Raw genomic sequence first — 14,909 nt, 5'->3', positions numbered from 1 at the left:
GCTTTAATTTATCTGACTTCACAATTCAATTTAAAACATAGGATCTCTATATAAACAGGAATGGGAACAAAACATTTCTATTGATCATATTTATACACACATTAAACCTAAAAAACCTTTCCCTCTGGAAGCCAATTTTAGCTAGTTTTCAAAAGGCTCAGCTTTAAGGGGATGGGATGTTCCACACTGTTGGAAAACACAATGCTGCCATTTGAAGAAAGAGGATTAAATCAAGAACAGGGCTGAACAAAAGAACTGCAGGTGTTTGTCTTTTACCAAAGGATGAACTTATAGGAAACCAGATAGAAAACAGAGCTTTACAGATTACTTAAAAGCCTGTTCTTTAAATGAACATGTATTTCTGGTCACCTGTATTGTATTTCCTCTAGGCCACAGATGTATAGAACACTGCTGTCTGCTACAGCACAGCAACATTAAATATAAAAACTTGCTATTAAAGGGCAGAGGGTAATAGCATTAGTGTGGGCGACCCATGCTCAAGTAGTGATCAACTATTAACTCCACTTCAAGTAGGCTGAAAATATGCAAGTGTAGCCAGCACGGTTTTTAGATAAAATTGTCAGTTTTATGGATATTTATAGTATGTGTCCAGTCTTGCAGAACTCCATCTTCCTCCATCTCATTTGTAATATAAACTGCTTTTAGCCCACATTAATACATTGTGTTACTGGAACACTTCTCACATTCTGTATAAGCAAGGCAGCAGATCAATACCCGGCTACACTGAGGAAACGAACCATTACCACGGAATCCTGTTAAAAGCACACTTAGAGGAATAAACTTGATACATAACCATAGCTCCATTCTATTTGAATAAATATTTAGGTTTGTGCATATTTTTAAAGTGGCTTTTTGACTCAAATCCATTTTTAAAAGGCCATTATAACAAGGGAAACGCTAATAAGTAACCTAAAACTAAATCCATTTCACTTCAATCTTTTACCATCTCTGCTACTTACCCAAACTATGTGTTTGAAAAAAAGGCTTCCCCCCGACCCCCACGAGGAGCCACTTGACTCCTGTAATTCCTACAGTGAAATCATAGCACTGAATTTGTGACAGCTATTTCCATCATATAGGTGGGGGAGGGGGAGTGTCACAAGCATAGGTCTGTAACCTCACCGAAGGATAAAGCAGAAGGAGAAGCAAAACGGAGGAAGATGTTTATTAATACGCAGCAGCAGCACACTGAAATCAGAAAGATACCAGCCACACACATTGATTTTTTGAATTTCTTTTTTAATTTGCTCCACTATGAAAGTCTCCATATAAAAGGCTCACTTCTGAACATGATTATTTATTTATATTTTACACGTATAAAACGCACACTTCCATATGTACCTGAGCACTTAGTAAAAACTTATGAAAATCTACCTCAGACACAACCTACATAATTTTTTCCCTACTGCGCCCTCCCAGGCCACCACCTAGGACCAAAAAGGATATTGTGCCCTGTAGGACAACCAACTTGGGCTGTGAGACAGACATTAACTGCAAAGTTGAGGTCCCTCTACTGAAACAACCTGCCTCCTGCCCAGTTAGGTTTAAATTAAGAAAACATTAGCATCAGTGTCCTAGCTGGCTTTCGGTACTGTAAAGGACTATGGAGAAAGAGATGGTTTCTCAGACAGCCAGGGTCCAAGCCCCAGAGAACCCTTTTGGAATATCAGAAATTTACAAAGGTGCATTTGTTAAAGACCACTGCTTTGGATTAATAATATAGGAACCGACCTCCATTGCCTCTCAAGCATTCAAGCAATCTTAACTCCACTGAAATCAACAGAAGTTAAGAGTATGATGTACCTTGAAGGATCAGGTGCTCAGTTAATACTCATAAGATAGAGAGACACGACTGGAAAGACACAAGACCATCAATAACCCCCACTCAAGCCTGTTATAAAATTGATCTTGTGAGATTAAGTTTATTCTGTTTTTTATTTTCTCCCATCCACCACAAGTGACTTGTCTCTTTGTCTGTTTGTTTCTATTGGGCTCACAGTACCATAGATCCTTTCAACACCACCCTTAATCATTTTCACAACTCTAGTTGCCACGACAACAGGATGCAGCTTATCTGTGCTGTTTTAATTTTTCCAGTTTTCGTTGCCATAACAACGCAATCATTCTGGCTTCCTACAAAAACAGCAACTTTAACTCCATCTTCTCAAGGACACTGGATTCTCCCATGAAGATGCATGGACAAGGATTAGCTTTATACACACAATTTTAAAATTAGAAGATTCTTTTGAAGGGAATTTTACACTCATCGAAGTGAGAGGCTGACAGCAACTGCAAGAGCCCAGCTGCCGAGACATCGAAAGCTTTGCCTTTAATAATAGCTCAAGTAATATAGCATTAGGCCACTTCTGAGCAGGGACTCCCAATAGTGTCAGATTGTGTCAAACTACAGGATTGTTATGTGATGTGAGCAAATGTCCACACTTGTTTCACCCAATCAAATCTGAATTAGGCTCTAGATGCGAGTCTCATGTGTATTAACCCACTGGCCTTCACATTATTACCAACACCATACAGCCTTACATTTGAAGACTCATTTTAATTCTGTAATTTGAGCTGTTGCTGCAGATTTCTTTTCAGACTCCAATCCATTCCCCCTTATGGCAATTCTGTTTTGAACTTTCCTTCATAAGAAGTGTAAATTCCTAAGATTTATGACGAAAAGGTGATGCACACAGAACATACACATATACAAAAACCACAAATATATGACTTTGCAAGATATTAGCTTACACAGCACTGTAACTTACTAGGACCTTTACATGTACTTTACTAATGAGACAAGCACAAGTGTCTGGCACAATCCCTCACAAGAGATGAGAAACAGGAATACAATCCAACCTGCTTTAGCCATGCTTGGTATCCAGAAGATGTAAGTTGGAATCCATCTTTGGGCATGTGTATTCGGGGCTAGGAGAGAATAAACATAAAAGAGACCTACTTTTATATTTGGACCTGGCTAATCTAATCTAATTTCTGGACGATCTTAAGCAATGCAAATGTTTTTAGCCACACATGCAGTTTCAGTCCCCAGATAAGCTCCTGCTAAAGAATCACTATTCTAGCACCAGCTTCCCTGAGGGCTTGATTCTTTTCCTCATTAGCAATGAAAACCAACGTTTTCCACTATTTTACGTTATGGCCTTGCGCATACTGGCACTCCTCTTAAAATCCCCCCCAAATTACAATAAGTGCAGCTCTAATGGCAGGCGTGCTAGCATAGACCAACCAGGGGCACATTTACCACCGGACAGTGGTAAAATGCCAGCAGCTCATCTATACTAGTGCTTCCACCACTGCCACCCTGCCAGTGGAGCTGCTCCAGCCACAGCACAATGTCAGAGATTTCAAAAACATCAGTGTACAGGCAGCCTGTGTGTGGCTGGTGGGGGTGATGGTAAATATTAGCACCAAACAAGTTACATGTATAAGATAAAGACTAACACAATCCCTCCCCACCACATTTCATACACAATTATTGTTTCCTCCCCTGTCGCATCTAGGAAAACACAAGCCTTGAGGTTGGTCCCAGTATACAATAGATGGACATGGCAATTTGTTTGTACTTTTGCCAGCTATAAACAGGCTCTCATAACATTATTTTGCAACCCAAAGGAACCTTTACAATCTAATGGACTCAACAGTGCCCCCCAACGTGGGAGATGTTTAGAAATAGAAACAATTTATGTAAGGCCTGGTCTACACTGGGGGGGGGGTCGAACTAAGGTACGCAAGTTCAGCTACGCGAATAGCGTAGCTGAACTCGAACTACCTTAGTTCGAACTACTTACCCGTCCTGACGGTGCGATATCGAAGTCCACGGCTCCCCCGTCAACTCTGCCACCGCCGTTCGCGGTGGTGGAGTTCCGGAGTCGACGGGAGCGCGTTCGGAGTTCGATATATTGCGTCTCATCTAGATGCGATATATCGAACTCCGAGAAGTCGATCGCTACCCCCCAACCCGGGCGGGTAGTATGGATGTACTCTAAGATACAGTTTTGTCAGCCTTGAGTGTAGAATATTATATACACAGAATGGGTGAAGCAGAAAATGAAGTCACAGCGGACCAATAAACCTTTAACCTAACAGAGTAGGACATACACAGCTCCAGTGCTACCACTGAACAGAAGCCTGAACATTAGCAGTTCAAAAGAGATTTACTAATACTAAGTTTCTTTTGCTCACCTCTGGTAGAAATTAAACACCTTTCAAAAGCAGTAGGGAGACTAACCCCAGTGTCCTGGCCAACAATCCCTGTCAAACACAAGTTTTAATAACCAAGACTGTGCTGGTGAGCTATTGCCAAGTTTAGATCGTAGGCAAATGTGGCAGCTGAGTCTCTGCGTTAGCAATATTTAATGCACTACTTGGATAGCAGAAACACGACACGCTTTAGTGCAGTGGCTCTTACCCTTTCCAGACAATTGTACCCCTTTCAGGAGTGTGATTTGTCTTACGTATGCTAAGTTTCACCTCACTTAAAAACGACTTGCTTACAAAATCTGACAAAAATACAAAAGTGTCACAGCACGATTACTGACAAATTGCTGACTCTCTCGTTTTTACCCAAATCAATTAGAATATAAACGTTACTTACATTTCAGTGTATAGTATTTAGAGCAGTATAAACAAGTCATTGTCTGTATGAATTTTAGCGTGTACTGACTTTGCTAGTGCTTTTTATGTAGCCTGTTGTAAAACTAGGCAAATATCCAGATGAATTGATGCCCCCCTGGGAAAACCTCTGTGTACCCCCAGGGGTATGCGTATCCCTGCTTGAGAACCCCTGCTTTAGTGGACTGAGTGCATGGGTGGGAGCAGGGTGCTCCTGAGTCCTAACTCTAGCTCTGCCACTAGCTTGACAGGTGGTTAGCTTGTCTCTGTAAAATGAGGATAATACTGATTGAACCCATCTCAGAGGGCTGTTACAATTAGCGGATGTTTCTACACACATCGCTATTTACCTGTTCAATGGAAGTGCTAAGTATCAAGAAGGAAGCACTGTAGAGCAGGGGTTCTCAACCCTTTTTCTTTCTGAGCCCCCCCGCCGCATGCTATAAAACCTCCACGGCCCACCTGTGTCACAACAACTGATTTTTTGCATATAGAAGCCAGGGCCGGTGTTAGGGGGCACCAAATAGGGGGCCTGCCTGGGCCCCACGCCACAGGGAGCCCCAAGCAGCTAAGCTACTGAGGCGTCAGCTTCAGCCCCAGGTGGTGGGGCTCAGGGCCTCGGGCTTCAGCTTTCTGCCCTGGGCCCCCTGTGAGTCGGATGCTGGCCCTGCCTGACGGACTCCCAGAAACCTGCTCGTGGCGGGGGCCCCAGACCCGTGGCTGAACCACTGCTGTACAGGACCACATTTTGTTTGATATAAGTACTGTAGTCACTTTTCCCTTAAATAATCAAAAAAAAATCTCATAATTAAGCCAAAATAATGATCTTATGACTAAGGCAAAGTGCTGGGAGTCAGGCCCGGATACCAGTCCAGACTCGCCACCGACTACCAGTGAGAACATGGGCAAATGGCTTCACTTCTCTCTCTACTTCAGTCCCCTCAGCTGTAAAAGGGGGTAATACTGACCTACCACATAGGAGTGGCAGCTGCTTCATGTTTACAAAGCACACCAAGATGGGGCAATTTAAATTTATTATTTAAACCACTTGGATTAAAAAAACTCAGGCTAAAGCTTTCTTTGTAAAACTAATGTGAAAATTCACACAATTGAAACTTTGATTAAAATATATAATGAACTAAATTAAAAATGCTGTTCTCAAAATGCTGCTACTGGTAGAGTGTCTTACTGGAATTTTATAGAACTATTATAAGCAAAAAAAACAAAATAAAATCCTGACAATTAAAGGCCTAATCCTGCAAACACTGAGGCCTGGGCTACACTGCAAACCTACATCAGTACAACTATGTCACTCAGTAGTGTGAAAAATCCACCGACCTGACCCCCTCCGCCATGTAGACCGCGCAGTGTCAGCAGGAGAGCTTCTCCGGGTACGTCTACACTACGGGACTATTCCGAATTTGCATAAACCGGTTTTGTAAAACAGATTTTATAAAATCGAGTGCGCGCGGCCACACTAAACACATTAAATCGGTGGTGTGCGTCCATGGTCCGAGGCTAGCGTCGATTTCTGGAGCGTTGCACTGTGGGTAGCTATTCCCTAGCTATCCCATAGTTCCCGCAGCCTCCCCCGCCCCTTGGAACTTCCGGGTTGAGATCCCAGTGCCTGATGGGGCAAAAATCATTGTCGCGGGTGGTTCTGGGTAAATGTCGTCAGTCACTCCTTCGTCTGGGAAAGCAACGGCAGACAAGCATTTCGCGCCTTTTTCCCCTGGATTGCCCTGGCAGATGCCATAGCATGGCAATCATGGAGCTTTTTTTGCCGTTTGTGACTCTCACCGTATGTGTACTAGATGCCGCTCACACAGGCGATTCCAGCAGCGCTACACAGAAGCATGCTTTTGCTTTTGCATGACAGCAGAGATGGTTACTAGCCATATTGCACCATCCAAACCCTTCCATAAATTGGAACTGAGGATGATCATGGCTACCAGTCCCTTTTGTACCATTTGCTGCTAGTGCCCCTGGTCAATCAGCCAGGGGCGCCAAAGCCAAGAGTGGTTTACTAGCCATATTGTACCTTCCATCGTTTTGTACCATTGGCTGCTGTCATAAGTGCCCCTGGCCGATCAGCCAGGGGCGCAAAAGCAAAAATTGGGAATGACTCCCTGAGTCAATCCCTCCTTTTTTGGTATCTAAAAATAGAATCAGTGCTGCCCTAATATAGGCAAGTGTGCTAGAGAACCACCTGCTCTGTGTCAGAGCCCGCAGAAATTATTATCTGTATGCTATTCACAGGGGGGTGCTCCTGTAACAACCCCACCTGTTGATTCCGTTCTTTCCCCAGCCTTTCTTGGCTACCGTAGCATTGTCCCCCCACTTGTGTGATGAATTAATAAAGAATGCAGGAATAAGACACACTGACTTGTTAGTGAGAAATGAGTGGAAGGCAGCCTCCAGCTGCTATGATATCCAGACAGGACATTAAGCAGTGTGTAGGAGAGAAGCCCAGCATCCCACTGCTAGTCCAGGGGCAACTGAATCTTTTCTTTACACATGAAGGGTGGGGGCTGATGGCGCTCAGCCCCCTGTTGCTATGATGAGGATGGTTACCAGCCCTAGTGCACCATCCCTCCACCAGACAACAGTAGGGCCAATCGGCTGATGACGAGGACGGTTTACCAGTCTTTTTGTACCATCAGCTGAGGCTGATGATGAGGATGGATTTCCATCTTTTTGCACAAATCAGCTTATGCTGATGATGAGGATGGATTTCCATCATTTTGTACCATCAGCCGCCCATGACGGGGGGGGAGCAAGGATGTTGGTGTTGAGTGCTGCACTATCGCGTCTATCTGCAGCATTCAGTAAAGATAGGGTTGACATGTAAAAGAGTCAGAGGATTGTTTTACCTTTCGCTTCTGGGGGTGGGTGGGGGTGGGTGAGTAGATTGCCAAGCTATGCCCTGACCCGCGGGGCACTGTGTTTGACCCTAGAAGCATTTGGAGCTCAGCCAAGAATGCAAATAATTTTAGGAGGCTGCAGGAACTGTGGGATAGCTTCATACATCCAGTACAAGCGCATCCATTTGATTCTTTGGCTTTCCGTAACGCTTGTCACGCTGCAGTGCGCTTAGTCCCTGCTATGGCGTCTGTCTGTAGATTTTTAAAAAAAGGATTCTGAATTTCATCTTCTGTAACGGAGCACTAATAGAACGGATAGAACGGATTTGCCTGCCCTTAACAGCGATCACATCCGCATGGTCCATGCGGGAGCTCTTTTTTTTATTTTGATTTCGGACTGCATCGCCACCCGTGCTGATCGGAGCTCCACGCTGGGCAAACAGGAAATATTCAAAAGTTCGCGGGGCTTTTCCTGTTTACCTGACCACTGCATCCGAGTTCAGATTGCGGTCCAGAGCGGTCACTGGTGCACTGTGGGATAGCTCCCGGAGGCCAATACCGTCGATCAGCGTCCACACTAACCCTAATCCGATATGTTAATACCGATACTAGCGTTACTCCTCTCGTTAGGGAGGAGTACAGAAACCGGTTTAAAGAGCCATTAAAATCGATATAAGGTGCCTCCTAGTGTGGACGGTTTTGGCGTTAAATCGGTTTTACGCTCCTAAAACCGATTTAAACGCCTAGTGTAGACCAGGCCTCCTAGTCACATAGCTACCGCCCCTCGCAGAGGTGAATTAACTACACCCACAGGAGAAGCTCTCCCGTCGGTGTAGGCAAATCTTCTCCAAAGCACTGGGGCTGCGCCGCTGTATGTGAAGACAAGCCCTTACTCGGGCATTTAACTTTGAAATCAGTAAGACTGCTATGTAAATAGTGGGACTACTCTTGCTCAACTTTAAGCATGTGCACAAGTGTCTGCAGCACCAAGCTAAATTTTTATTTTTGTTAAAAACATCTCTTAGTAGTATAAAATCTTTGTCACCTCAAAATAAAGTCACCTCAGATGTTAATAAAAGGTTATTTAGACTTCCAGAGGATTAACAAAGTTACTGTAAACTTTTTTATGAACACAGGCCGATTTTACAAAAATAGGATCCTAAACTTTGGTTCCTAGCCCATGTTTGGCACCAGAGCCTCTAACTTAGGTCTAGCATACATAGCTTTTGTAAAAGTGTAACTCATTTGGTTAGGGATGTGATCTTCTACCAGAGTAGTTATACTGATACAACTCCTACTGTGGATACTGTTATCAAGGTGCCTCATACCAATATGGCTTATTCCTCTTCCTTATATGGGAATATGCTATGCCAGCAAGAGACACCTTTATACTGGTATAACTGCATCCACACTACGGGCTCTGTACCATTTTAACTAAATTTGTACAACCAGTGTTCCTAAGGGCTTGTCTATACTCAAGTCCTGTTAATTTCAAAGTGCAAATTCTGTTGGAAGAGTATAGTTAGGTGAAAGCATTTCAGCTCTGACTTCTGGAAATTTAATATATTTGGGAGGAGGTGTTGGTTGCTAAAATAAAGGATGGACTTTTTGTGTATCAATTTTGTGTTTGAGTTGTCCCAGTAAAGATGAGAATGAGGCCCCAAACTTAGCATTTTCAGCATAAATGAGCAGTTTAAGTAGGGAGGCCTGGAAAACAGCAATTCTGAAAGACCTATGAGCAATAATAGAACTACAGCTCCAAATGACTCAAGTGGGAGATGTGAGGTTGGCACTTCTGGAAAAAAGGCAACTTATTTAGTTGCTTAAGTATGGGCTGAGCCTTGTCTACAAGACACAGCTGCACCACTTTAACTAAAATCACCTTTTAAATTAATCACTCAAATCTTTCAGATTTACTGTTTGTCAATAATTTTGCAATTCTATCAGAAAAGCAATCAATTGGCTTAGCAAGATCTATTCTTTTTTCTATAAATATATACTACTTATTTCTCATGGTTTCATTATTCTCCACTAATGAGTGATCTTAATATTTGCTCCATTATTGTACATGTGACAGAAATTAGTCTTACTGGGGTGGCACCTGCCAAAATAATTTTTCTTTCTTCCTTTGATAACTGGTGCTACTTTTTCTTTCCCTGACTCCCAGCACTTTGCCTTAGTCATAAGATCATTATTTTCCCTCGAACCTTACAGTACTTTAAAAGACATAGCTGCCAGTGGTAAGTAAGTTGATTTGCTAACTCCATTAACAGTTTTGTGACACAGCCATTATCTGCCCTGAATCAGTAGCTTATCTGTAGTGCCTTCCTTGCTTTGAAAGCTGCTTATCATTATCACTGAAGACTGATTTTAAAAAGGAGTTCACACTATCCCAGCCTTTTTTTGAGTCAAATTTAATCTCCACTTGTATTTATTAATAGGCCTACTTTCTCTCTTCCTGCCCCAACCCCCAGCTATATTAAAACCCTTGTTATTCCCCATAACCCAATGGACCAGAATAACTCATTTTGTTTTTTGCTGCCCTTGTCTTTTCCCTACAAGCATTAGCTGACTGTATTCTTCTTTAGTTACCTCGTCCCCTTTTCCAGGTTTAACCTAATAGATTTTACAGTCCCTTGTGAGGTCTGGAATGGCTGACTTCTCAGAATGAGTCAAGATTTTAAAAATCCTGTGGAAGCCCCTTATTTACCCTCCAAAAAGCTGATTTTTAGAGGATATTAAACTACAGGCCCGAGTTCCTATTTTCTAAGCCTAACACAGCCCCTGAAGGCTTACAATATTTGAGTCACAGCTGGAGCTGTGGTTACTATACAGTTTAAATATCCACCACTTCACAGTGCAATTTGTTTTAAAAATCAAATCAGACTCCGTGTCATAAACAAGTTCTAATTAAGTACCCAGCAGGTACAGTGATCCTTGTGCAAGAAGGGTTCTTAAATATCTGCATCTCCACTTCGATTAAAAAAAAAGGGATAACTATACCACAGTGGGATCATTATAAAATGAAAACCTCTATGGTACATGAAAGGCAAATCTGATTGTTGCTACACCTGTATATCTTATCACATGAGAAGTACATTGAAAAAAAAGAACGTGCTTGTATCAGCATGGAATCTATATGTGCTAATTATTTAACACAGCAGAATGAGACTTTACTGGGTTTGATTAAATAATATTTAAAAAAGCATTTAATAGAAAGAGGAGAGGGCAGCCTCTATAGCATCTCCACCCCACGCAATTCAAATCAAGAAGGCTGGAAATTGAACCCACATCTCCTTCATGACACTACAGAGCAAATGCTGGGCTGCTTAACTTTTAATTCCTTTTCAGTTGTAGCTTAAGAAATACTTCTGTGCAGTGATTTGTTGTACCACCTCATCTGAGGAACAGGAAAACTGACTTTCTGAACATTTCCTCAGAATTATAAGGTCCACATATCCCTTAATGAACGGACTCTCAGTCTGCATGGCAGAATTAGACCTGTCCATCACTGATAGGAAAGGGCATGCCCAAGTGCACTGAAGAGCCCTCCAGTTGAGACCACTTCCATAGCACAGAACGATAACCCCCGTAGACTTGGATTTAATGAGTTTATATGTACTATAACAATAAGCTGAACTCCTACTGTAAAGCATAACATTACGACCTATTTGAATGACCCATACAGGACTTCTTATTCTAGTGGCCAAAGAAATACTCCAAACAAGAGAGAGTTGAATCTGTGGACCTTGTAACTCAGAGAAAGGATTATTTCACAGCAGGGCTTTGGACCTGTGCTCCGGCTCCGCTCCAAGCAAAAGCCTCCAGCTCCACTGCTCCGGAGCTGCTCCGCGCTCCAGCTCCAGCCTCTGCTCCAAAGCCCTGTTTCACAGAATCATAGAAATATAGGGCTGGAAGAACTTGAGAGGTCCTCTAGTCCAGCCCTCTGTGCTGAGGCAGGACCAGGCAAATCTAGACCACTCTTGGCCCAACCTCCAACGGTGGGGATTCCACAACCTCTCTTGGAAGACTAATCTAGAGCTTAACTGCCCTGATAGTTAGAAAGATTTTCCTGATATCTAATGTAAATCTCCCTTGCTGCAGATTAAGCCGATTACTTCTTGGACCACCTTCAATGCTTTGTACCGCTTGTCTCTGGATGGAGCTCTTATCAACAGGTCATTAAGGAATGGACAGAGGTAAATCTCTTCCAACATAAGAGCACAGCTACCAAGGCACTAGTACAGGGATGGGCAAACTATGGCCCGCGGGCCGGATCCGGTCCTTCAGGGCTTTGGATCCGGCCCGCGGGATTACCCCTGGTGGTGCTGCGGGCCCGGCGCTGCTCTCAGAAGCAGCCCCCGGCCGGGAGGCAAAGGGCTCCATGTGCGCACGCAGAGCCCTCTGCCTCCCCCCCCAGAGGGCCGCAGCACTTCCTGGAGTGGCGTGGGGACAGGGCAGGCATGCAGGGAGCCTGCCCTGGCCCTGGTGTGCGCCACTGCCACCCCGGAGCCACTTTAGGTAAGCGGCACCGGGCTGGAGCTCAAACCCCTCCTGCCCCCCGCCCCCCAACTTCCTGCCCTAAGCCCTCTGCCTGTACCTCGCACCCCTCCTGCACCCAACTCCCTGCCCTGAGCCCCTTTCTGCACTCCTGTGCATTCCAACCACCTGCCCTGAGCTCCCTGCTGCACCCTGCACCCCGTGCACCCCAACTCCCTGCCCTGAGCCCATCCTGCACTCTGTACCCCTTCTGTACCCCTCCTGTACCCCAACCCCCTTCCCTGAGCCCCCTCTTACACTCTGCACCCCTTCTCTGCCCCAATCCCTTGTCCTGAGCCCCTTCCTCCACATCCCGCACTCCACCCCCCCCCCGCCCCGGCCCTGCATACAATTTCCTCACCCAGATGTGGCCCTCGCCCCAAAAAGTTTGCCCACCCCTGCACTAGTACCTTCATAAATACCTCAGGTGCTGTGGTGTGGCCAGATGGTAATGAACTATATTAGAAGTGTTGGACTCCAACGGTGAAAAATGGATATGTTTGCAGTGAGACAGATGAATGGGGATGTGGAGGTTCGCATCTTTTAAATCTATTGACAACAGACGGTCACTGTTATGGACTAACATTTCCATTTTGAATCTGGACTTTTTCAGGAACCTGTTGAGATGTTTCCGGTCAAGCACTGCCATGCTGCTTCCTGATTTCTTCTTGACCAGGCACAGAATGGAGTACAAGGTTTGTCCCTTTTCTGGGCTGCAACTCATTCTGTTGCTCTAATCTGCAGGAAATGAAGGATTGCGGGCTGTATTTCCCCACTCTTGAGGGTTCCTGGAAATGGGAGGAGGGGAGTTAAAAATATCCAATGCAGAACCTCTCAGGACAAATTCCAGAACCCACTTGCCAGAGATGATTTGAGGCTTAATTATCCACAAACTGCACTATGTGCTACTCCATCCATTTGCTTTGGCTGAGAATCATGAGTTTTGGTAGGAAGGACCAGATGGTCTTGTGGATGCATCATACTTGGATTGGCCAACTCTGGTTCTAGATCACTTTCTCCAAAATAGCTGGGATTGTCTCATCTGCTAAACTTGATGGTCTGGAAGCCTCAAAAGGATTCTTTGAATTCTAAATAGGACTTATATTCCCTGGGATAAAAAGGCAGCCTTCAAGTTTCTCCTGAGTGTGGTGCCCATCCTCCTGTTTGTGGGGTCCTTAGAGCCTAATTCACAGTTTCCTTAAGTAGGTATGTCAGCGTGGCACCAATCTTAGAAATAGAAACAAAATCTGATTTAAACATTGTAACACTGACAATTCTTAGCCACCCTGCTTCGTCTCGCAGGTTTCTTGGGCGATCCCTATTCTTCCTCAATCACATCTATCAAGGCCAAAAGGTTTGGTTCTGGATCCTGAGAGAATACTTTGCGTCACTGCTGTTCTAAGCTGGTTCCTCCGCTTCATCTTTCACAGACTTTTCTCAAGGGGTAGAACTAAACTGGAAACTGCCCTGGAGTCGAAGAAGTCTAACTGGAAAAGTTTTTCCTGCTTTTCCTCCTCCTGAGGTTCCTGTTCCGAATCTAAAAGTTATCCCTCCTCCTACAAAAACACTACGGACTCCTAGGCCAGCAAGATCTGGATTTGTGCTTCATTCTCTTAGACTGCCCCTCTCTGTAGAATCAGCGTCAGAAGGCCGTGAAACAGATGCAGATAACGGATTCCTTTGCCAGCACCTGCCACAGAATATGCAGAGATCCCCATCCAGGATCTCCACAAGTAGAGTGATTCCGAGAACACACATACCTGCTTTCCCCTTCTTCTTGTCCTTCTCCATGCTGTGCTCGCAGAAGTGATGGTGATAGAGGGTGTACCTAGTGTCTCAGGAGTAAAGAGAAACCAGACCCTTAAATTCGCAATGTGAGGGAAGACCAGAAACAGTTACAGAAAGCTAATTTATAGCCAATCTTTTTTTAAATAATGTTTTTTTTGCTCTGCAGCAGGCAGCCTGGTAGACCATCCTGAAGCTATCAGCAGAACAAAAAACTGGCAAGCTCTTCAGTGTAGCTGGCCACAGCACCCTGTATCAGTGACTGAGAGATTGAGAGTCCATTGGTTAAGAGATCTGTGGATCTTGTAGACGAAAGAATAAAGGAATTTGTAATACATGTTTTAGAAGTACTTGTCATTGTTTCAGTATCCCCGTTTAGTGAATGAGACTGATGTGTCTCAGTGCGGGAGGGATGATATTTTAATGATGTAACACTGTACTTCCTAGAAGAATGACAAGTTTCATGAGGCAGATTAGGACTAAGAATATTCAGATCCCATTAAAAAAAGTTTCAAACCATTTTTTAAATGAATTTTTATGATAAAATGCGTTACCTTAACAGGTGGTTAGCGAATTGTAAAATTAACCCAAACATGGTTAGAAGCAGACGACTGGATGTTAGGAGATCTGGATTCTCCACTCTTCTCCCATTATCAATTTACTTTGTGACCTTAAGAAAATTACTTCACCTTTCTGAGACCCAGTTTACCCTTCTGCAAATCAGGGATAATAACTTTACTCCTGTAAAGTGCTTTGAGAGCCTCACAGACACACTATAAAGTACTGTTGTTTAAGATACAGAACATATCTTTAAAAACAGCAAAGAGTCCTGTGGCACCTTATAGACTAACAGACGTATTGGAGCATGAGCTTTCATGGGTGAATACCCACTTCGTCGGATGCATGCATGTACAGAACATATCTTAACACAACTCTGAAAATGTCTGATTTTCAGTGGTTTCTAAGGGGGCCAGAATTTTCTCAGTCTTAATCTGCCTCTGAGGCTGTCAAGATAATGACTTCATGTTTGACTGTTTATTAATTATATTTTAAACACTTAATATTTAG

The 14,909-nt window shown here is 43.9% G+C and overlaps 1 protein-coding gene across 15 annotated transcripts in view; it reads right to left on the bottom strand.

The window, feature by feature from the left end:
- The window catches only part of BTRC (beta-transducin repeat containing E3 ubiquitin protein ligase), a 177,646-nt gene that overhangs the window by 141,714 nt on the left and 21,023 nt on the right, over window positions 1–14,909 (bottom strand). For 9 of the 15 annotated variants that reach the window (XM_045023067.1, XM_045023066.1, XM_045023070.1 and 6 more), the window contains one exon: window positions 2,881–2,949. The exons of the other annotated variants lie outside the window; for them this stretch is intronic. In XM_045023067.1, coding sequence (XP_044879002.1) covers window positions 2,881–2,949 — 69 coding nt within the window. The remainder of the gene's footprint in view (window positions 1–2,880; window positions 2,950–14,909) is intronic. 15 annotated transcript variants of the gene reach the window in all.

The sequence above is a fragment of the Mauremys mutica genome, chromosome 7 (assembly GCF_020497125.1).
Source record: "Mauremys mutica isolate MM-2020 ecotype Southern chromosome 7, ASM2049712v1, whole genome shotgun sequence".
NCBI classification, from domain to species: Eukaryota; Metazoa; Chordata; order Testudines; family Geoemydidae; genus Mauremys; species Mauremys mutica.
The sequence above is the reverse complement of the archived record's forward strand: the minus strand, read 5'-3'. Positions and strand labels throughout refer to the sequence as shown.